Here is a 24,713-nt window from a genome sequence, read left to right as displayed (position 1 = left end):
TCTCTTCTCACTTCTCAAGGTGTCTTAAAGGGCTGAATTATGTGAGAAAATGACTGGTTTGTGCTTGTTGCTATGAAGCCAGCAGTCATGAAGAGGGCCAGTGCACAATGATCATTTCAATAGGTGAATAATGGCAGTCACTCCTCGAACGCATTCGTAATGTTGAACTCGTGTGTTAACTGCAAAGGGACAGTTTATCTACATTCAGTGTTTATTTTGGGGGATTGATTCACTGTCTTTATCTTACCCACAGACACACACACACCACAGATATATAATCACCAGGTAGCATAAAATGTCATTGAAAAAGGTCAGCAGACATCTTTCCCCTCTGCAGCTCTCACCGTGAGAGGAAAAATGACAAGGTCATTGTTGGTCGAGTGTCACCGCTTCAGGGCATCAACAACTGTCTCCTAAGGCTTTTAGTCGGACCTGTGCAGCTGACCTCCGGCTCTCTCTCTGCTTCACCTGTCTAACTGTCACTCAGTGTCTCTCTTTCTTTGTTGAGAAATCTTAACCCACACGGCTCCGAACCCGACCTCCTCTGGACTTGGTGATGCTCAGAGACTAAAGTCAAGTGCAGCCACAGTCGTGTCTTTGTTGCTAGAACGAGCATGTCGGGAGTTAGCTCACTATCTGAGCAAAACTCTGGAATACAGGAATACAAGTAAACCACGTAAGCAAATTTAGACAACGGTATCTTCAACTCCTTTACTATAAGCCAGCTTGAGTGGGTCCAGTCCCTCCTGTGTCTTTATCATGTTTAAGGGGAGGGAGGTGATAATCATTCATTATCATCAGTGAATAAAAAAAGGTGTTTGCTATTGAAAAAACAGGGATTTTCATTATAAATATTAGTAAAAAATACGACGAAATTTCATGAAAAATCAGCACTAAAGCACTAAAATCCAATAGGAAGAGGTGTGTCTCATTCAGCCAGTACATGAAGACACTTCTGCATTGATTTTGAGTCAATGCAGACGTATTACATGTCGCTCTCACCCTCTGCTGAAGCCTGACTCTCTGTCGCTGCCCTGCATTGCCCTGGAGTCACAGTCCTGATCACTGTTGCTGTCAGTCACCTCCATACTGTGTCCCCCGTCTTCAAACTGGCATCTGTCAGAGGCTGCGACAGTCCCAGCGTGATGTCCAGTCGTCTTCCGTGGGAGGCGGCTGAGCCCGGTTGACTACAGCGATCAGTCATCCAAGGTCCAGGCAGACTCCCCGGCGGCTAATAGGGCCACTTAGCTCCACGGCTAACTGAGCCACAAGCCAACGGCTGCTAGTCGCCACAGCCACAGATATCTACAGCGTCTAAGAGTGAGCAGTTGTATGAGTCACGCTGCCCCATACAGGTCTGCAGCTACCCTCCATTTCACACCTTGAGTGACATCTTCAACAGAAGATCAGTTAATGTGACACCGCTGCGGCGAGGCGATCAAACCCTCAACTGAATACTTCTGTCCAAACTGTCTTCCTCTCCGTCTCTCCGTCTCTCTGCCTCCTCCGTTTTGTCTTTCTTCATTAATCATCTCTCCTCCCCTCTGACACTAATTATTATTAATTAGTCATAGCTGCTTCTATTTCTAGACCTGCTAATTGGGTGGTCACTGATTAGTTACTGATACATATGAGGAGACGTTCACGCGTGTGACCGAAGGGCAGTCGAACTAAGTGGTTTGCGTGGACACAGACGCAGGTTCGGATCAGTTGCAGCTATGCAATGAATTCCTATTTAAAATTTGTAATTCATGTAAATGTGTGTGTGATGACAATGGTGATGGTTCTGTGTGTGTGTGTGTGTGTGTGTGTGTGCAGGGTTGGATGAATGAGTGACCACCCCCCCTCCACCTCCTCCACCTCCTCCTCCTCCTCTGCCTGGAAATGATTTCAGTCTAATTCTATTGCCATAATTGGCTCATGGCGTCAACTTGGCTTTCCCATTATCGTCCTCAAACAGAGCAGAGGTCGTGTGACGTCGCCGGCTGAATTACATGCACAACCCTTTTTTGTGTTTGCTCTGTGGGAGCCGACGTGTCCGAGGACGGCTAGAAAGCAAATATAATAACCTCTCCCGCTGCGGCAGAACAACGGTGACTGTAGCGAGAACACGGTGGGGGTAAGAAAGGTTTTTATCTCTGACCCGTCATAAAGACTCAGTGGGATGACTTTTTTCCTTGATGCTGTGTAGCGCTGTCACACTGTGGCTGTGAAGAGCTCTCCTGCCCACAGAGTCGTCCTCCTGCTGCATTGATAGAATGAGAGTATCGTGAAGAGGCCTCTGATATAATAACTCGCAGCAGAGAGGTGCTGCCGCCGCCCTGCTCGCTCTCTGCTGATACTAAATGCTTTGATGGAGGAGGGAGTGAACTCGTGTGACTCACATGGATGAAATGTCGCTGCATTCTCACAGTGCGGCAGAAAAAAGGCTTTAAGTTTCGAAGGACGTCTGTTTGTCGAAGCTGACTTTACAGCCCGTGTCGTAAGTGTTACCATGGTGATGATCCGCCTCAGTCATATTTACTTTATTGACATTTCTACATTGTTTGGCATTTGGTCGTTACACGAGCTGATTTTGCTTTCGGGAGGCGGAGGGGATGGTGATGGAGGCTGTCAAGTCAAGTCCCTGCAGTTCGAGGCTGCTTCAACATTTGTACTGTCAGTGTGAAACCAGTGCTTGAAGTGGGCTGGTACACACACCGACAATTCCCACAATGCACCAGTACCCAGTTCCTTTCTGTGCCTATACAAACTAGTTGGGCTGTTCAATTCAAATTACATACTGTGTGTTTAAAGTATTTCAGCTTCACAGTTTCCACACGACTTTAAGATTTAAAGGCAACTGAATTAGCTGTGATCAGTTTCTGTGATATGCAGTACGTTTTCACTTTTCTGGCCAGTTCTTCATTCATGTCCTGCACACGTAACACCGCCTCCACATGTGATATTGTTTTCAGCAGCAGTTCATTTGCAACCCAACAGGTGAAAAGTCAGTCGAAGCACCGCAGCAGTGACTCACACAGCTTGAATACAAATCACCACGGATCACTTCGGCAGCGTTCCTCCACACTCATCAACCAGGGTGTTGAAAAGAAAATCATTTGGGAGTTTGGCGACCCCCCCCCCCCCCCCCCCCCCCGGAGGTCAAAGGGCAAGATGTTACTATATGGAAATGTCTTTCGTTCCATCAAATCAGCAGATTGATACGAGATATTTATGACTTTAGCCGTCACATCGACCCTCTGGAGAGACGTGTGTGTATGTGAGAGGAATTATAATGGGAGCTACATACTATTACATATGCCGTGAGTGTGCCTCACCTTGTTTAATGTCAGACAAGAGCTGAGAATTTAAGTGCTACATATCAATTACTTTTAGATTTATATTGGATCAAACTGCTTCTGTCTCTGAGCTTATTGTTTTGGTTTTATGGCACATTTACTGGACGGTTCGGTCTCAGCTGCTGCTGCTGCTGCTGCTGCTGGCAGACAGACTGTTGAGACTCTGCAGATAAGCTCTGATAAACCTCCTGTGCTACCTGCCCAGTACTGTAACGGTAATAGACGGACAATTAGCAGCTACCTGGTGAACACAGCCGAGCATTCAGCAGCTGGAGAGTCGGATATTATCCTCTTTAGGTGGAAACGCTAAAAAGGTGATTATTGGACTGATTATCAGGGTTAGCAACACTTCAGTGGGATGATGATATACAGTAACGCTCTGTGTCGCTGATATGTAAATAGGTCCTTTTCAAGATGGCGCCGTGCGAGTGGCAGCCTATCGTAGCAGCTCCTCCTACTTTTTAGTTTTATTGACTTTTTATTGTGTTTTTAGCTTGTTTTTCTTATTTTATTTTAAAGCTACTGAAGCATTTTATTGTATACAGTATTTAGATAGATGTGGTGCATGTAGGTATGTATATGCTTTTTATTTTATTATGCTTAATTGTCGAACTAATTTAACTTTTTGTTGTGTTTTGTTTTCACATGTCCAAAACAAATGTGCTTTCTTTCATTCATTCATTCAATTGTTTGTTAACGTTTGAGCGGTTTAAGTTTGTGTGAATATATCTGGGTTTTGTGTTTTTCTGCTAACAGAGGCCATTAAAATTCAATAATGCAGCTTTTCGACTGTGCATTGACGGATCGGCACTATTTAAAATAGTGACGAGTGTATTGAGAAGAAGAAATAAATCCATCCACCGAATGTGCTGAGCAGATTGGTGATGTCTGGGTGAAAAAAAATCTGCAACAGAAAAAAGAAATAGTACATATACGGTCTATTTTCAGAAGAGTTACAATATTCATAAAGTGTAAGCTCAAAGCAGGCACTTTGGATAAAAGCGTCAACTAAATGGACAGGTGCAGGTGAATGAAAAGGGAGAGTGGGAGGTAAAAGAGGCCTAGAGTGAGCCAAGAGTGCAGAGAGAGGGGATATCAGTGTGATAAATGGAAGGAGACAAAGGCTCTTACAGGAGGAGGAAGAAGACGCGGGTAAAAACAATCAAAGGGAATGAAAGAAGAAGACAGTCTGTCAGCGGCGTGGAGGTAGATTTGTGTGAAAAGTTATGGAGAGAAAGTTGGAGAGAAGTTATAAAAGGACAGAGCTGAGCCGTTATGTAACGAGAGGGGAGGAGACGGTAGAGGAGATAGATGGTAGAGGATGCTGAAAGGAGGGAGGCAGATGAACAGATGCAAGGACTTTTTCCTCATAAAGTGTGGATGAGAACGAGCCCTCGTCCACACTTTGTGTTCATTTGTCATCCAAGTTCACTTGAAAAGGACGGAGACAGAGGGCAGAAGGACAAAAGAGACGTGTTTGTATAAATAGCTGCTATAAATGCTTTTAAAGGTGTTACTACCGATGACATTTCAAATACAAGGGACGTTTTTAACCTCCAGAACGACATTTAAAAGCCAATTTGTTGATCTGATGCTTGAGCAGGGGAACATCATTCGTCTGTGCCTGTTATAGATCACTGTCGCTGCTTTAGGGCTTCGTCGCTTAAACATAAAACATTTGTTGTTTTGGGGCCATTTTCTGAAACAAATGATGCTGTCTTTGTCTCGTGAGGACAGTGTCTTTGTCTCTTTGCCAAATTCAAGCAAAGACTTGGTTCTTTCTGCAGTTCAGGTCAGCAAAGGAATAATAAAGACGAGGTTTGGTGACATATTTTTCTTACTGGCAATAAATCTTGTCACAAACGCAGACAGGCAGGTCGAATAACTAAAAGTGAGCTTCGACGATAAGCCGATGTCCAAAGCTCAAAATCCAACCTGCAAGAAATGAAAAGGCAGATAAAAGAAAGTACAAGGAAAGAGAAATACAAAACTTAGGAACGAACCCGAAGCTCCAGAGAACAAAGCGGGTGACGTGGAGGACACAGGAACACAAGAGTGTAGGATAAAGGACAAACAGACTTAAATACACGAGTGAACGAATGAAACACAGAGACAGTTTGGGAAAACAGACAAAGACAGGAAGTGGAAAGTAAAACAAAATCCAGACCAAGACAAATCCCATGAAAAAGACACAAGAAACAAACCTATGACGAGAGAGAGATGAAAAGCAAGCTTACAGTATCAGAAGCAAAAATCATTCGTAAAGACACTAAAACTGCTTAAAATACAACAAAAGGAGTAAATGCATTCCAAATAAATGTACAATATAAAGAAACAGTCACAATAGCACAATAGATAAAAGCACACTGTCCAAACCATCAAACACAGCAAGCAAGCGATGGCCGTTCGTGGATCCGCTGCTCTCAGGAGGGAGATCGGGTCGGGTGGTTTGATCCCAGGATCCCCCGGCCGCCTGGTGAAATGTCTTCGGGTGAGATACTAAGAATCTATAATCTATCTAAGCTTCAAGTAGAGCAAAGACAAAAGCAAAGAGCCCCTCACAGACCTACACATTACCAAATTTGGACACTTCTTTTCTGCAAGCACGTTCCCCAAAACCCCCTTCCTCGTCTCGCTTTGAAATATCACTTGTCTGCACGTCCGCCAGGAACATACTTCTTACTTATGTTTCACATGAGTTCACAGAAAGTTCTCAGAGTCTGTTTTCCAGCATTTGTGGTTAACACACGAGCTTTGCTAGCCAGAGACTCGGCCTGTCCTCCCCCAACCCTTCTCTAAATACAGTGGGCTTTTTCTGGCGAGTTGGGGACGAGGGACATCTGTCACACGGACTTCATCCGCTGTGGGTAAAGTGAACAGGGATGGATGTCCTGAACAACCATGTGATGTAGGGACAGTGGTTCAGTGGTGTCCGAGGTTATGTGCGACTTTGGCGACCTCGGGCTCATTTTTAATATCATCTGTGTATCCAAAGGCAGCTGAAGTGTGTTCACTCTGCCTTAGAGCTCCATTGTGGTCCCAAACTATTAAAAAACACGCCGATGGGCTGCATCGCTTCGCTGGGTGACATTTATTTAGGCCACTGTAGTTTATTATAAGTAAATCCCAAATACACTGCCCTGCTGCTCCACTGTAAATACTCACTGGAGCATCAAATCCACTGCTGAAAAAAGGGCCTGACAGCAGCACGACTTGGTGTTTGAGTAAAGTTTGCTATAAAAACTTACAACTACACTGACTGCCCTTTAAAGCAGCGGGATATTGAACTAGTACACTGTATGCGTGGTGCATTTCGAAGCCTTGCAAGTAAAAGGTTGCTCTTGATAAATGTATCGAGGAGGAGTCAGGTCAATAAAAGGTGGATCAGCAGAAGGTATAGATACAACATGAGTATAACAGAGTCAATAGATTTCAGCTGACAAAGAAGTACAGATACAGTCACAGGGATAAAACATAGAAAAAGAGAGCCAGGGATGAATATCATAGATGATTAACACCTGTCTTACACAAATGAAACATGAAGGACACCAGCTTACTTCAAGATCATACAAAGTAATGATATATTAAGGTAATTAATGACGTATAAAGGTAATGATACTTTTTGTTACGACAGCTTGTTTCAGAAATCCGTCTGGAAAGGAGCCAGTACGAACTGTTTGGAAAAGGGCAGGCACAAAAACAAAACAATGGGAGGTGATTGGACGACCCACCTGTCTATCACTTCAGCCAGTCAGATCAACAGTAGCAGAGCCAGCTGGTGAAACAAATTCTTGCAGAAACCAGCTGAGAGAATAACAAAAAAAGTCTTCAGGGTCATTTTGCAGATTCAGATGGCTCACAAGGTAACCGCCGGGAGGCATTAACGTACCAATTCAATTTCAAGCCTGCACGCTTACTAGTTTATGAGATGATTTGTGTGTAGAGATAATATTTTATAGTCGTGCTGGTGTCAGAGGAAAGCTCATTAAATATTCAAATCAAAAGGGTTTCATCGTCTGAGAGCACGGGAGCACTCGGTTTGATGTTTTTAAGGTACAGTTGGGAAATTTGTGGAAACAAGCATCCACAAACATCATGGAAATCTGACCGAGTGTCATCAGGATATTTTAAAGGACAAGGATCATCATTATGAATACCCACAATAAAACATTGTATCTGGTGAGTGGTTGTTGAAATGTCTTGTTTCATTGATCGACAAAGAGATTGACTGTCGATGCCATTTTTAAAACAGCCGGTCTACAGGAGACACTAATCACAGAGGAAGCAGCTGTTTACAGTAGCACATTGCTCAACTACTAAAGGTTGGAAACAGCTGACCTTCAGGGCTGAAAGGGCAACATTGGGGGAAATTGCTTTAACCTTTTTTTCCTTTCACAATTACTTCGAAACCCATTAGCAGGAACTGAAAAACTATTTGAAAAGGTCAAACCGTTCCTTATGAAAAAACTCTCAGTTGATTATTTTTCTCCACATTGTCCACCAGGGAAACATGTTCATTGTTCTACGCAGAATAACTCACAGCAGTGCTGTAGAGCCGTCTGGAGGTGGGTACTGTGGCCTCCAACTTGTTACGGAGGATTTAGTTTAACTTAAGTGAACAATCAAAACACATTCCCTGTTCCACTGAAACATTATCTTACATTGTGTCCGTCTCATCACGATGCTTCTCCCTCCATCACCTCCCCGATGAAGCTCGTGGATCATTGGATGACAGTAAGTGCAGGGACACTTCATGAGTTTGTCCTTTACAAAGCAATTTTCTTCAGGCTTGGTGCCATTTAATGGGGTTACTTTTGTTGCCTGGAAGGAGGCAGCTCCTTAAAGACTAAAGTCAGGGATGAAAGGACTCCACTGCGTAGTAAAACTCCACAGATGACATGGACGACTGGAAGATGATTGCCTGCAGTATTGCTCTGCAAGATGTGCACTGATACGCAGCTATATTTAGGTGTGTGTGCAGTAAATCTGCCTGCCCAGAGTTGGGAATACGTGGTACAAGCACCGTTACAGCTTTGATTTACAATAGTTTTTTATACTATGCTTTATCAGCAGGTTTCTGCCTCGAGTGCACTTTTAAGAATATTTCAGGATGAAACAACCATTGTAGTGAAAACATCTGTCGCTATGAGCAAGTTTAAATACTCCGCTGCACGTTTGCAACATGATATCGTCAGATAATTTAAATGTTGACATAAACTCTCTTGTTTGTACTGACACATATTCTGAATAGAGATAAAGTTTAGTTGTTGACTGTAAATCCATGTTTTAATAATGCATCAACATTATTTCAGAGGACACAATAGTTGTTAAACACAATGCTGCCATGGATCTGTGTGTGTGTGTGTGTGCGCCGGTAAAGAAAAGTTTCCAGCTGCAAACTATTCAAAAACATCCTGACAGTATTGTAGAAAGACGATGACTCATTTTAAAATAAAGGGACATCTTTTTGTGACTGAGATTGACATCTGATGAGTTTCCGTGATGGCAGTCTGTAACTGTCTGTAACTGTGAGCAGGTTTGATTGATCTGGATCCGCCTCCTCCTCCTCCTCCTGTTAGCTGCCAGCCTTTGTAGTTGTCAGTCCGCTTTGATACATGTTGAAAGCTGACTGTCTCAACAATTAATAAAACACAATAGACGAAGAACACAAGGAGAACACTCTGACACACTTTTCTACAAGGTTATGTTGAGTGAAGAAACTTACAGTATAATAGATAGAATAACTCAACAATAAAATGGTGAAAGTTTCTTACAAAGACCGAGTGCAGACTTTGATTTGTTTAATCTCGAGACTCGTGGTGTAATGAATCATTGAGTTAAGACCACAATGTGAAGTCCTGCACTCCACCACGTACCTCTAAAAAGTCAACTTTTCATGGAGTCAGAAAAAAACGGCTGTTTTCAGCTTCGCGATGAGGCATTTTCCAGCTAACCCAAGAGGGTTTTTAAAGACTTTATTTAGCTTCATCCTTCAGTTTACCACAAACACACAATCACTCATCATTTGGAGATACATGAATATAACTGGAGAGGAACTAAAGCTGTTCGATAATGTAGTGAGGTAAAAAAGTACAATATCCGCTTCTGAGATGTAAAATAGGGGGTATAAAGATGTACAAAATGGAAAGAAGTACTTCAAATTTGTACTTAAGAACAGATCTTGAGTAAAGTGACTTCCTTACATTCTGCCACTCACTATTGGACTTAGTTTTAACATCTCTCACCTCAAGTGTCGTAGCCTGAAAAGGTGTTTTCATTCCTTCAGTTCTATGAGAAAAACTATATGTAACTAATAACGGTCAATGTTTTTGTTAAAGACAAAGGAGGAATATTTCAGGATTTATTTAATGTCATAATCTGTAAATTTAATGTGTTCATTGTGAACCCTGACTGATCTAATTCAACCCACGTAGGATCCACCTGATAAACAGCCGAAACAACACAACAACGAGTCGTACATGGCCATCGTTTATTTATTCATTTCATATGCAGAGAAAAATATACAATTTTAAAATTCAAGCTTCAGCAAAAAAGTCTCTATGCATTGACAACAAGCCAGCTAGCATGGTTCAGTCTGCCGTCTGCAGAACAGCAACAAGTACGTTTATGTAGCTACAGCCAGAGTCATGTGACACAAACAGCTCCGTCAGCCGACAGCAGCCAATCACAGCCCATAATCAAATCAATTCAGTTTGTGAAAATGAAATGGGAAGTGAGAACTTTTTTAAAAAATGGTTTAAAGGATATTTTGTGATCACAGCCGTACTGTGTGGGTCGGTTTGTGGATGAGAAAAGGTGATATGAGGGATAATAAAATGGGGACGTGACAGCAAAAACTCTTGTTGAGAGAGATTTCTTTAATTTATGAGCCAGTTTATGAGAACTGTTTGTCGATGACTCAGGCAGTGAGCAAAATGCAGTCCACGAGTAATACATAGATACATACCAGACAGTCTCCCGCACGGCAAATAAAACACTAATGCGACACTGTTTTTCTCTTTTGATAGCAATAATAGTAATAACAACAACATCAACATTGTTTTGTTTTTTTCTTCCTCGATTTGGATTTTCAACAGGTTTTTTTCTTATTTGACATTCATGTGGTCTGTAAAATGTAAACGAATGAAAGGAATCTCCCTGCGTTCGGATGCACGGAGGCAACAATACGTACCGTTACGGTTGGCGAGAAATAGTTTTTGTTTGTACACCGAGAATGACGAGAGGAAGAGGTCAGACGTGAAGTGATGATCAGAACCATGTTTTTATACTTTTACATAAGTGTAATATTCAAACAGAATGCTTATACAGAGCTAACAGACAGTATAATTATGCTCGATCTGCGTTGTTCGCCCTCTTGGGAGTCCTTTTTATGTAGTTCTGTGCTACAAAAACACCAAACAGTAATACAAAATGTCGTTGCCTCTTCAATTTAACAGTGACAGTTAAGCACAAAGAGCCTCACAGCTGCGTTTTTAGCACATCTTCATAAAAGGCGAGTCATGACGAAGCCAGTGTCCTTGACGCTCTGGCCATTTTTCCTACACAAAGTCTGCTAGGTTGTACAAAAGACGACCGGTATTCATAAAGCGACCCCAGAACAGAAAAGCAGAATTGATCATCAAGGATACCAGAGTTATGGCAAAAAATGTAGAGGTCATTTTGAACTCAAATATTTAAACTTCTCAAGAACTGATGGCATTATACCTGCTAGACAAGCCTCACAAAGCCAGACTTACTATTGAAAAACCTTGATAACATAAAGTTTTACTTCTTGATACTTTATACGCACTCACCCTCCAAAACCAACTGTTACATTCTCAGCAACTGAATTCACTCCTGCTTTGCAGTTGCAGTCAACGGTGACCTGAAGTAAAATTTGTGGATTTGCTGAAACTACTACACTTTACTGATGATGCTCTGCTGTATATCAATATACGTAAGTAATGGTAAACAGGAGCTGTGTATAAAGGAGAGCTATTCGTTTTTTCCGTTTCCTGTATCTGTAGTTTCTTGTGCATGTGAAGTCCACACCAACTGAAGCTCCTTTCTCCCACAGAAAACACTGCTTCTGAAATGCATCGCGAGTAGTCCGCCTTTAATTCCGCGACTTTGTGACATCACACTACGTAACCATGTCACACACTTGTTTAATTACTGCCTTGCGGCTAGTTTGGCACATAAGATTCAGCACACCAGCTCTGGTGTTATCAGCAGTGCTGGGTCAGGCATGTGTGAGCTGACCAATCAGAGCAGACTGGTTAGGCGGGACCTTAAAGAGACAGTAGCTCAAACAGAGCATTTCAGACAGAGGGGTGCAGTAGCACTGGACAGTATGAGAAAACCTAATTTTGAATGGTTTGAATGGTTGTATCCCACTCTATGGCCTTTTTTTATTTTTGCAAAAACTGATTCAGATGGACATTTTAGATTAAATCTCACAACGTGTTTGGTGATATGAGTAAGAATATTGTCAATCGACTACTGTGCAGCTACCTGCTCTGATATTCAAGCAAACTGTTGTGTGTTGTGATCTCCAGGACCATGACAGGTAAAGTGAATACTTGATACATGATGTACTTAAGAACCAGTCACAGGTAATCGATGGTAGGACACAACATCTGTAGCATCTGTGACATTCAAAGCTGGAGCCAGTGTTTCCCCAGACACCTGACCTATATTAGCGTCCTAAAGGTATTTGTTGTCAGCAGTCAGAAGATGGTCCTTGTGTTACAAGTGGTCACCACAATATTCCTCTATGTGTCCACATGTGTAGTTTCAGCTGACACCTGCCAACCAATCAGAAAGGAGGGTTTTCTGTGGCCATGGTATAATCCACACCAAGCAGGTTTACACCACAAAAGTAAGAATCATGGTGATTAATGTCATATTTATATCGTCCAATGTTTAAGGGAGGAAATGACATTTCCACTTTCATAAAATGCCACACATAAAATGGATTTAGTGCTTGCCATAGATAAACCCCTAATGTAAGGCTCAAGACGGCTTTTTTTAAGGGATGCAAACTAAAACTTGAATCGTTTCTCTGGTGTGCTGATGACTCCTGTCCTCAGAGGCTTTATGAATACAGATCTGGACGAGTATAAACTAACAGCGAAGCACCAGTAAAACTAGAACACATTTTAATCCAGCCAGAGAGCGAGCTTCAGTAACAGACTTCACTTGATATTTAAGGCAATGTAAGTTCATAGAATTGTTCCTCTCAAACAAAAGAATATGGACACATTTATACGCGCTGCCAAGAGTCGCTGCAGCAAACAAACTGGTTTGTAAAGACGTAACTTCACCGGAAAACGAAAACACATACATCAACCACAACCCTTTGTGACAGCAGATGCTGTCAACTTTCTATTCTGAAACTCATTAATAAAAAAAATGTGAAAAAAAGAAAATTACATATGGTTTAATTTCAATTCAAGACATCTTACCCAATCAAAAGAATACAAATTCTATGAAGAGACACAAATATAAAATTAAAGGGGACACCAACCCTAAAACAGAATCCACATGTTGATTCCTAAAGCCTCGGCAGTTTAACTGTTAACTGGCTTGTGGGGAAAATCTACAATGTCAAAGTTAGTAGCTTCACAAATGTTTTCACATTTCTCACAGCAAACACATAAAACATTACAGTCAGCCATTTACTTAAAGTTAGAAAGCTGATTTTCTTTTTGCACTGATGACAAAAACTGAATTGTAAATGTGAAGCTATGAATCAAAAAATTCCTTACGATATTTAATGACTAATCCTGCTTCAAGGGCTTCGTTGTAACCACAAAGAAAATGATACTTGTCTGCTTGTAAAACTACCTGTTGTTCAATATCTTTTATTTCTATACAAAAGTGCCAGACAAAAATGTGTAAGTAGGTTTTTAGAAAATATTCTGTCTATTGTTTTTCCTGACATGACGCTTTTTCCCCAGAACACTTATGAAAGACCTGGTGTAACTTTCAACAAATTTGGAATTAAAAATAGAAATAAATCATTTCACCATTTTGGTTCAAATTTTTGATATTTGTCTCTTTTGTCAGTTAAAGTGCCAAAAAAGTGCCGCAAAGATGTCAAAAAAGTTAAATGCTGTATCTTGTCTCATGCAGTGGGCATTCATTTCCAAAACCATCTTTTAAAATAAGAACACCTGATGTGGTTTCTGTTTCAGGGTTAATTTCCACTTTAAAGACACTAAGAAGAGAGAGAGCCCCTTTGTCCCTTGGAGTGGGGTCAGAACACTGTGACCCCGTCCTCCTGCTTTGCCACTGTGGTGCTGGGAGTCCAAATGACTCACTGGTAACACCCTAACCCGACCCCACCCAGTGTAAATATCTCAAACCCAGAGGTCACCACCAACAGTCTCAAAACCATCACTGACCCCGAACCTGGTCAGTTTAACCTCTGATTCCCCAAACCTGACAGCAGCACAGACCTGGGAAAAAAACAACGCATCCAGAAACATCTGTGATATTACGTCTTGTTATGTTGACTTTGCTTGTATCCAAAAGGCCTAAATAATCTGGCAAGTGTTTCAGGACATTCAACTAAGAGCTGTATGTATGCCGATGATGTTATCCTTCCTCCTAATGTATTCCTATCATTATAATAAAACTGTTTTTTACACAGTCAGTCAAAATATGTGGATGTAGTGATATGAATATTGAGCTTCTTCTTTGCCTGCAAGTCCACACACTAATCATAAATTCAACTCAGCACAACCAAAAATGAGCCCTACTGTTTTACTTCCCTGAAACGTATTCATGTTGGCACACTTCAATCTAGATCACACTTATGAATGCACCACTGCTCGTGTATATTGTTTATGAAGTGTAGAGGTGGTGCTTAAAAAGTGTGACGAAGCTCTGCAGTTTGCAGTGGTGATAAAAAATAGAATCACTGCAGGGAAGTAATTTCACAAGAGGATGAAAGTATGTTTCTCTAGCTGTTTCTGATGGCCCCAATCTTGATTGTAATGCCCCAGAATCAGCTGATGTTGAACTTGATCACAAAATAGGAAAAAGTAGTCTTAAGTCTCCTATTTAAATACACTTTAGTTTCTGTTTGTACTCAAACAATATGCAAAGAATCAAAACTCAGATTCATTGGAGCTCAAATCAGTGAGCAGAATAGGTATTCATGACATCCAAATGATTGGCAGCCTCATTCATATCATTACTAGCAAGCATTCGTCTTTTTATATTTTCTGTTTTCGAATAGCTGTTGGCAAGCGACAAGGCAGGCTGGGTGAATCTGCTATCATATTTTGGCTAATGAGTGTTTTCTTATATCATTTTTATAAAGTGCCTCAAGAGATATCTAGTCCAATGTTACAATCACAGATGTTGTAAATACCATCTGGCATTTTTTCTCAAAATATGAAAATTGTTTTTCATAATTTCTTCCAATTAAGAAGATGAAATTCAACACCGCTCATCACTTTCTTCACATGTCTTGTCAGGCGTCGTAATTTCCTCAGTGCATGAAACAAATATGTGAAACAGCTTTTATGAAAGCATTGTTTTTGCCCAGGTCTGTTAAAAGATTATATTTATGGCAATATTTTAAAGTCTTTGCTGCAACTTTTTTTTTGGATCCACCCACCCTTTGATTCAGGCTAATGCACCCACCCCTCCTCCCCCACCCCAAACTCTAATTGTCCAACACCCCACAGGTGATCATAGAAAGTCTTCAAAAATCACAAAAACTCTAAGAAACTTGTTTTAGGACAGGATTTCTCAGACTTATGTTGTTTCTGGACATGTTGAGAAATAACATTCATGTGGCCCATTCTGGGTCCATAGACAAAGTTTAAGAAATATTGATCGAGAGTAGATTGTTGTTCTTTTCCTTATACCAGCTATGGTTTGTAGATATTACTGTACATCCAACATCTATTGTCCCAAATATCACATTACACTTTGTGTGTGCCCATTTAAGTCCTGATAAGGGCTCAGCAGCATATCATCATTCTGTAGGCCCATTTTCAGAGAAACCATCACAATGAAGACCTCCTACTGAGATCAGTGCGGGACACAGGGTGTTTGGTCCACCACGTCCCAATTAGTTTCTCAGTCTGAAACATCAACAGATAAAGATACAATATTTTGTAGTGGAAGTGTTCTCCATTACACACTTCCAGAAAGCTTTACTCCTTGGCAAGTCTTCAGTCTGAGGTTCAGACAATCCATGCTTCCATTGTTGTTCTTCCTACAATCACCAAATGGTGGTTTAGGAGATTTTGGTATCTACAGCTCCGTCTATCAATCCTGTGCTGTTTATATGCCCTCTCCAAATGTCTGGCCCCAACCCCTGTCCCTCGCACTCAAGTAAAGACTCTGGCGTCTGTTGTACATCCACCTCAAGATTGATGGATCTGTCAGCAAGTCTTACTGAGGTTTCCCAACATCTGTAGCTCTACGTCTAACTGCCTCAGTGGAGTTGGGGCCATAATCATTACAAAACCCAGGAATTACAATGGTTTGAGCTTTTCCCATGTCTGGCACCATCTCCTACCCAGGTGTCCACCACCCTTCCCACCCTGGCTTTCAGTGCATCCCATTTCCCTCCATCCATCTTGGGTCCTATGTTTGTCATCGCCATCCTTCTTCCTAAATTCTTTTCCTTTCGACCCCATCCTCCTCATCTCCCTCCCCCCCACCCCAGGCCAGTCTTCTCGTTGGGGGGCGGGGGGGCTCGTGCCGCTAGAGAGCTGTAATCTGAGTCAATTCTGTATTGGAGTTCCCTGTTCCCTGTTGCTCTCTCCTCTGTTGGGGGTCTACCCCCACCAAAGGTAGTTCCACGCCTAGTCATGCTGGATTAGGAGTCCCTCCCCCTGGACCCCCACCATCACCGCCTTTGCAGCTGTAGGCCGCAGCCACCTCCCTGGCGATGCTCCTCATCCTACCAGACTGCTGTGTGTCAAGGCGGAATGGCGATGGGTGGCAGAACTCGCGGAAGCAACGCTTGAAGTTCTCATCCAGGAAGGCGTAGAGCACAGGATTCAAGCTGCTGTTCACGTAGCCCAGCGCGATGCAGAAGTGCATCAGGACCAGCGTGAACAAGCTGCTCAGGTTGAAGCCCAGCGACTGAGCCAGGACCATGATCTGGATGGGGGTCCAACACACGACAAACGCTGCCACTACCACCAGGACCATCCTGGTGATGCGCCGCAGATTGCGGTCCTTTTCCTTGGAACCGGACAGGATGCGAACGCTGCGCAGGCGCTTGACCATCAAGCTGTAGCAGATGCTGATGATAGCCACAGGGATGAGGAAGGAGAAGAGGAAGATGCAGGTGCCAAAGACTGGGTCCCAGTGGCTCCTTGGTTCAGGTAAGACCACGATGCACTCAAAGCCTAGATGCATTGAAGATGAGGAAGAGAGGAAGATAGAGGAAAGAAAAAGTTTAGTACTGAACATAAAAAAAACAGACTGAATAAGTTGGGTCAGGGTGTGTTTAGCATGGAGACTGGAAGCAGGAAGAAACTGCCGGTCGGTCCGTTTCTCAGTTTCTCCTTCATCCACAGTCTTTGTGCTTAGTTAGTTAACAAGTCTGGATGCATAAAGAGGAAAGAGGAAACTGATGTCAGTTTCCCGATGTAACTGAAGATTATATCCAAAAATAAACCTTTATTTACATATTGTGGAATTGTCGGGATAAAACCTTCTTTGTATATTACAGGGGACAAAGTGAATGATCTGAATATGAAATGTTTATTAAAAATGCTAATTACTAACATAGATTAGGCAGTGTTAATAATAATTATAATAGAAGACAGAAATCTGCATTTATCGTAGGACATGGTGCTAAAGGTACAAAGGAGACGTAGTCTTAAAGGATAAATGAAAAAGACAGAGGAGTCAGTTTTCACAGGAGGGTTGGTTTAATCAGTTTAATCATAATACAGTCTGCAGCTAAAGGAGGATGAGGACGGGGTGGGAGGAAGAAGACAGGAAGATAAATGTGTCTGAACCTATAGGGAGATAAGAAGAGGCAGGAAGAAAAAATGAAGGATGACTGCAGATTTTCAGAAGAAGCAGGCGGGCTTGTCAGATTTTGCATTAAAAAAGGTAAAATAATGTTCTTTAATAATGAATGAGAACATGTAACAGCAAAAGATGTGCATGGGAGATACATTCAGATTAAAACCTTCAAAATGATCGAAGAGAGAAGAGAGAGAAATGAGCTGAAAAACTAAAATGAGTCTCTACCTACTGAATGTCACACTGAGTTATGAACAGGAGGAACAGTTGCAATGAATGATGACAGCAGAATAGATTTTATAATATTTATACAAAAACACACCTGCGTTTTCAGCCCCAATCACAACAGACAACAGAATCCCAGTCCTCCTGATCAGACTGAATAAATTCCCATTGTTTGTTGAAATTAAACTCAGGCACTGGGGTTTGGACACTGGAGGAAAAAAAAATCCTCTTCACAGGCAGAAAGCAATTAATCACAAATTGAAGATAGAATATGAAAACTGACTCCTAAACAGCAGTGAGCCGCCTTTCTTCCCCAGCCAATAAAAGGAGATTTGCTGCAGATCCAAGGGGTGCACTTACTGATTAGCTCAGGAGATTTCTGGGAAATGATTAGCCCTAAAAATACATGTACCCTGTACACTGCAGTATTATACAAACCATGGGGCAAGAGGAAAGGTTAAGGAATCACCAAGTGAATGCTGGAGGGGGGCTCATTGGATGGCAATCCATCCAAATTTTGTCCAGACATTACACTGAAAACCACATATGTAAACCTCGTGGTGTGGCTAGAGGAAAAGTCAGAGGACCATCAAAGTCATTAAGATTCATCCTCCTGGAACCATGAATGGTTGTACCAAATTTTGTGCCAATACATTCAGTACATGTTGACATATTTGACTGGAAAAATGAAAGATTTGTCTTGCTGGTTGCGCTAAAGGAAACGTCAGGCGATCACTAAAGTCATGAGGCTTCATCCTCTGGCCACTATGGACACTTAGGGATTAACATTAAATATTAAATATATTGTCTGTGCACTGTTTTCAACTCACTGACTACAGGCCAAAAATGTACACCTGTTGGTTACACTAGTGGTTAAATCAGAAATCACAGTCTGTAGGTTTCATTCTCTAATAGTTGAGATAGTCTCATCTGGACCAAAGTAGTGGACAGATGGATCGACCGACCAACAAACAGACATTTCCATTTTTAACGGCGTACATTAACACGGCTACAAACAACAACAACAACAACAAGATCAAAAGTTCCATTCCCATTTGCAATAGAGTGATTTGCCTAATTTAAGGCTTTGAAACCGTGGTAAAAACACTGAATCAAACACACAGCTATTTTGGCACTTCCTCGAAAACCTGCCATTTTAAACTTAAGAGGTGTTGTACTGCCTACAGCAGCAGTTTAATACTTTCTTGCTTAGTCAGCCTGGTGAAGCGACAGCACGCTGTGAGCCTGGCACAGCACAACTAGGAAAGAGAAGAAGGAAACTCTCCATTGCATACTTATTTTTTGACGATCCATTTGTCAGAGATGCTACAAATGCTCCAAACAACGATTGATTATAGTTTTGAGGTGAGCTGGCTCTGGGCTTTCTGCCATTAGATGAGTATATGTTTTAATCATGACTCTAAAGTGAGTGGAGATTAAAGACTACATTTTATTTTAAATCCCGAGGCTGTTTGTAAGGCCAAGAAATCAGTCTGACTTAAATTTTAAGTGATAGCAGTGAGGCTTTAAAGTGAAGCAGGATGGTGGAGGAGGTCTGCACTCTGATTATAGTAATTATCCTGCGCGAACAAGTGTATTTTTAATGAATTAGGGAAATTTACTCCCTTGAGAGCACCACTTCAAATTAATAATTGCCTGATTTTGCCAGTTTTAAGAAATAGGACACCACTTGAGGTTAAAAGCTTTACAGATGTTGCTTTTTACTATGAACCTCTATCTTCTACATTATATAATTTCAACCAAAGTTACAAGTAACTTTGCATGCTTATGATGTTGCAGTTCTCGCTATAAAAGAAACGTAAATGCTGTGTTTTTGTTTTGAATTAAATCCTTAAACTGTCTTTGCACCGGGGAGATGAGATAGGGCGCCCCGACACACACACACACACACACACTGCAGAGTACACTGCATAAATAGTGGCGATAAAGCCAGATCAAACAAATAGGAATAGGAACTGTTGAAAGAAAAAGTTGATCTATTATTCCATTTGGTGGGTGCTTTTATCTGCTGAATCTCGCAGGGGCCAGGAGTGCACATGATTTATAGTGCGTGGGCTTCCCCTGTAAAAATGGGAGCTGTAGCAGCGGCTCCATTACTGCCGTGCTCCAACCATTGATCAAAAACACAGTAAAAGTCTTTGTGAAAGGACAGGAATAGTAATAACCTGCCTGATGGGGCTGTGAAGTTTACATGCTTTATAAAAAAAACCTGTAAATGGCTCTCCGTTTCTGGAGGGAGATAGTGGTAGAAATGAAGCACCAGGCAGATACAGAGCCTAATGGAAAACAACAGCATCAGATCTAACAATGGTGTCGAACCCTCCTCATGGAGGGTCAGAGGGCAACGGGACCAGCAGCGCCTAATGGGGCTTTTCCAATGGCACTCAAACCATGCTGCGCTGATTCACATTCCCATCACCACTGTGAGTGCGGCAAGTTGTGCTACACCCCCGCCCAAAATGGACGGTCACCAGACTCGACATGTTCGCAACCCAATCGTTTCTTTATGTTATCACCACAAAAACGACTGCAAATGTCCGCGGGTGTCCTTAAAAATGTCCAGTGGTGTGAGTCAAATTGCAGCCTTGTTGGTTGTAATGACGCCACCAGCATCCACTCCTCCTCCTGAAGTGAAAGTTGGCTAATAAGCATATAATGTGAACGTGATATGCCACATTGGGTACAAATGTCAACCTCGGATGTATCTGTGGTTTGTAGAAACATTTTATCCAGGCGCCTCGGCTGTCAGCTGTTTCGGGACACAAGTTACTGCTGTTGACAACATTCCCTGATCGTGCTGCTTCATAATAAAAGCTTTTCAATAAGTACATAACAAAATTCAACAAAAAGACTATTTACAGCCACGACTCAAGACAAGCGTGTCCTTAGTTTAAGACCTTCAAGTAGGTAGCCCTGTTGTAATGTAAGTCCTTGCCGCACTGGGCTGATGTGCCGAGCCAAACTGAGTTAGCACGTGTATGAAAAAGCCTCATAAGATTGCTCTTCTAACCTGTCTTCATATGGAGGAAACCGCTCCCTCTTCATTTCTTCCCCTCTGTTTTTCAGACAGTCCTGACATTTCTCGCAGCGAGACGCTTTGATTTATTATCTAGAATTTCATTTTATTCTGCTCGGAGACAGGCCGACAGCTCGTCTGTTCGCTGATATACGGCGCAACATTAAGACCTCAAAGACTGCAGCTTCTAAACAGCTCCATACGGGAGCGTCTGTGGACACATGTCAACATATACGTGTAGGTTAGTGTGTCTTTGTGCCATCGTACAACATAGAACAGTAAGAAAATGTCACATTTCATTGAAGTTTAGTGTTTGTAATATACACTCTGCTGTCCACTTTGACATCTTCTGCCTCTGCAAAAATCATTTCATAACTTCTCTGGCTCCAGTCTCCCTTTTGAAAATTAATAACATGACAAAAAGGAAGAGTACATGTCATTCATGAGCGTGGGGGTCAGTTGCAGAGAAGGGGCTTTCTGGTCAAAGTGTCTGAAGAAGTGAGAGCTCCAGCAGGACTTTACAAGGATCATTTACATGTCTGTGGAGGTTGGGCGCTCAGGTCGAGGTGAAGATTTACCTCCAACAATCCTGGCTTATGTCTCTCAGGACAACACGTTGTCTACTAGAAGGGGCGTTTAACTTTTTAGATAATAAAAAATGTGTGAACCAATTAGGACAGGAACTTTTTATTCTTATTTTACATAGCTGTCCTTTCGAAGCAGAAAAGGTGGAACCAAGTGCAATGGAAGTTTTATTCTTGGTCAGGGCAACACAAGGAACATGCAAACACAGAAACATCAGGGGAAACACAAAGAAAGGCTGAAAAACCCAACGATGACTGAACAAAAGACTGAACCTAAATACAAACTGAATTAACGAGGGGAAGAGGTGCAGGTGGAGAGAGGCGGAGAAACACAGGTGAGGGTAATGATTGGAAAAAACACTAGGAACAGGGAAAAGGTGCTGATAGGCTGGGAAGACACTGAAGAGGGGAGAGCTAATGAAGGCGAGGAGGGAAAATCAGGCTGGTGAGGAGCACAAGAACAATGGAAACCACAAAAACGTAATAAAGCACACGGTACAACTGGCAACGGCAATCAGAAGGTGTGAGAAAAAAATGGAAATGGAAGAAACGCCGGAGGCTGCATGACATCGATACACTGTTGTCAGGCAAACCATTTCACCCTCACATACGTAATTCACCTGCTAACTTTTGTAAGACTGTGTCGCAGAACGACACATTTCTATAAAATGTTGAATATGATGATAAACAACGTGACGACACAGAAGCAATCAATATTTAGTCCTCACTGTTGCTTCGTTATGTTATCTGGATGTACCTCTGCAGACACATTAACATTTACAAACACATTTAAATTTAATCATCTTCCACTTGTTAAATATTTGCCAACGCATTTCCACGGATGCACATACCTGCACATGTTCCCCGAGAGGATCATTTTCACAGGAAATGGAAAAATTAAGCACTTGATCCAATTCTCTGGATGCTGTCTTCTCATAAATGGCAATTTTTTCATGGTTTACCGACATCGCTTGCTTCCTTAATGCACACACATTCCCATATAAAGACACACAAACATTCATTGAGATATGTTGACGTGTGCACACTGATTCCATGCACTTCTCAGTATTTTGATAAAGGGCATTAAAACCCTCCGCTCTCATCTCTCCGAGGAGCTGATGGAAATCTCAGAGACGAGAGTTATTGCTGCTCCATTAAAGCTCCTCTGCAAGCGACGGACGCCACATGCAGAAAGGTCAAGCCGCCATCACGAGATAGCTGTTAGCAGCAATCACTCAATGGCTATCTCACATTTCTGAAATGTCAATGGATGACTTTTACTTCCCTCTGTTTCTCCATAAACCGGTGTTGTCGTATTTTTTAAAACCGTGCAATGAAACAGTATCCGTAATCTTCCCGGATTAACCTTCATTAATTCAACGTTAAATGTCAAAAAAAGTTCAAATCATCATGTTAGAAGAAGCAAATAGTGATAATGCTTCATTGCTTTGAAAATAATTATTTAACTTATAGCTCCCCTAACATTAGGGACTCGAAGGGTTCTCCACCACGTTCTCCAGTCGATTTATCTTTTATTTATATATATTTTTATCAATTTGTCAACTGTGCACCAGCCAACCAGTAGGAAGCACACACACAATTAAGCGACATCATCCCTCACTGGCTTCCCACTCAGAGTCAAAACACCACAGACAAGCGCTGTTCGTAAAACAGTCAGATTATAAAAAGTGCTACCAATGACTACGCTGTCAGATATGTGACGGAGTAGTGACAGAAAGAAAAAAAAATAACGTGAAGATGAATCGTACCGTAGATTGTGTAGTGTGATCAGGCACAGCTGTTGTTCATGGCGCAGTGTGGTTAAGGTAAGGGAAACACAAATGGTAATTTGGGTTTGGTGAAGTTTAGGCAACTAAAACACTCGCGTTAGGTTTGGGAACGACTGAATGCTAAGTTTAACCAAAGCAAATGCCAACTGCAGGTCTTTGACAAGATACAAACTGTTGTCTCCTGCATGGAAGTCCACATACATCCCCACCAAGCACACCTATCTCTCTAGTCTCGCTGCAATATAGTGTAAGTGGAACATTTAGATTGAATTTGGTTTGTGGCGACATCCTCCGAAACTACTGTCTGGTTGCTGTTTTGACCAACTGCTGTTACATCCCCGATGGCTAAACTCCATTTAAAGACGTCTTCAAACAGAGTTAACACTCGGTAGTGATAGTGTTATGAAGGTTTGATAGTACCAGCAACAGGTGCATACACTCATAGAACTGGAGTTACATCCAGTAACTACTTTTTTAAGATGGTGACACAGTATCAGTCTGCAGTAAACACATAATCAACGTTATGAAATGTTTGGTTCGGTTTAGGCCCCAAAACTACTTCTTTTCCCTCTCTTTCTTTCTGACCTCCCTTCCTTTTTTCTCTTTCTTTCTTTCTTTCTTTCTTTCTTTCTTTCTTTCTTTCTTTCTTTCTTTCTCATGTAACCATGAATCTGTCTCACCCTGCTTTCTATTTCACACTTGATGATTCTCCACCTCTTCCTTCGTGCTTCTCATTTATCACTTCTTTCCCCTCTATTGCGTTTTGCCTACCCCGTTATTTTTTCTTTTCCTCCCGCTTGCATCATCTGTATTTATGCCACACTCTTGCTGCTCTCCTCATCTATTTATTTTCATTTGCTCGACTTTGCTCTGCCTCCCTTTCCTTACCTCTAGAAATGCCTCGTTCATTCTCGTCTTTCGACTACTTTTTACTCACTTTCTCTCGTGGCCACTCCTCCTCTTTATGATCTTCTCTTTCTTCCATTACCATTATCCTCCTTGGAAAATGATTTTCTGCAACTGGCCTGTCTGGACTGTTTATGTCTTGTTTTTGTCTCTCTTCTGGTGCTAATCTCCTCTGCCCTTTCCCTCTTTCTTTTTCAATCAGACCAAAACAGCACTCTCCTCTCTTATGTCTATCCTCCCTTTCACCTTGCCTCCCTTTTTCTCATTTTCTCTGCCATCATTTCTTCCTTTTCTTCCCCCCCCCATATCTTCCATTTTCTATGAGGACAAAAGCTGTGGTCTTGCAGTGATTGGATCCTGCTGCCCTCCCACCTGAGCACATGAAAAGCTTGTTACCTCAGTCAAACAGCTGCCTCAGTCGCTGCTGAGTCCCAATATCCCCGTGCCACTTTCGATATTTTACCAGCAGGACACTTCGGGGATTAAATACCTGAGCTCTCCACCAGTAAACAGACTTTCTATGAGAAATGATAAAGAAAATAAAAGATATGCTCTCACTGCTAAACAGCTTCAGTGATTTTCCGTCACGTATCATGGTGCATCAGTATCAGCATGTTGCTGATATCTTTAATTGAATGGGCTACTGATAAAATACAGTTTTCGTTGCATTGCTTTGGTGGTGACAACACGTATCGATCTGTAAAGTACAGGGCAGCTTTGAAACATTTGAATCCTTCACTAAAGAAGTGGCTCGTCTTCTCTCTAGGTCTCTTTTATAACACATCCTGAAGGAGTCTGTGTCAATCGTCAAAAAGAC

General features: G+C 41.9%; 1 protein-coding gene across 1 annotated transcript in view; it reads right to left on the bottom strand.

Moving 5' to 3' along the window:
• Window positions 1-9,817: 9,817 nt before the first annotated feature.
• oprl1 (opiate receptor-like 1) overlaps window positions 9,818-24,713 on the bottom strand; it is an 81,858-nt gene continuing 66,962 nt past the window's right edge. The window contains exon 6 of the mRNA XM_084366852.1: window positions 9,818-16,726. Within this exon, the coding sequence (XP_084222978.1) occupies window positions 16,179-16,726 (548 nt within the window). The 3' untranslated portion in view covers window positions 9,818-16,178. The remainder of the gene's footprint in view (window positions 16,727-24,713) is intronic.

This window comes from Pagrus pagrus, assembly GCF_965226575.1.
Source record: "Pagrus pagrus genome assembly, chromosome: 11".
Classification (NCBI taxonomy): Eukaryota; Metazoa; Chordata; class Actinopteri; order Spariformes; family Sparidae; genus Pagrus; species Pagrus pagrus.
This window is presented reverse-complemented; position numbering and strand designations above follow the sequence as displayed.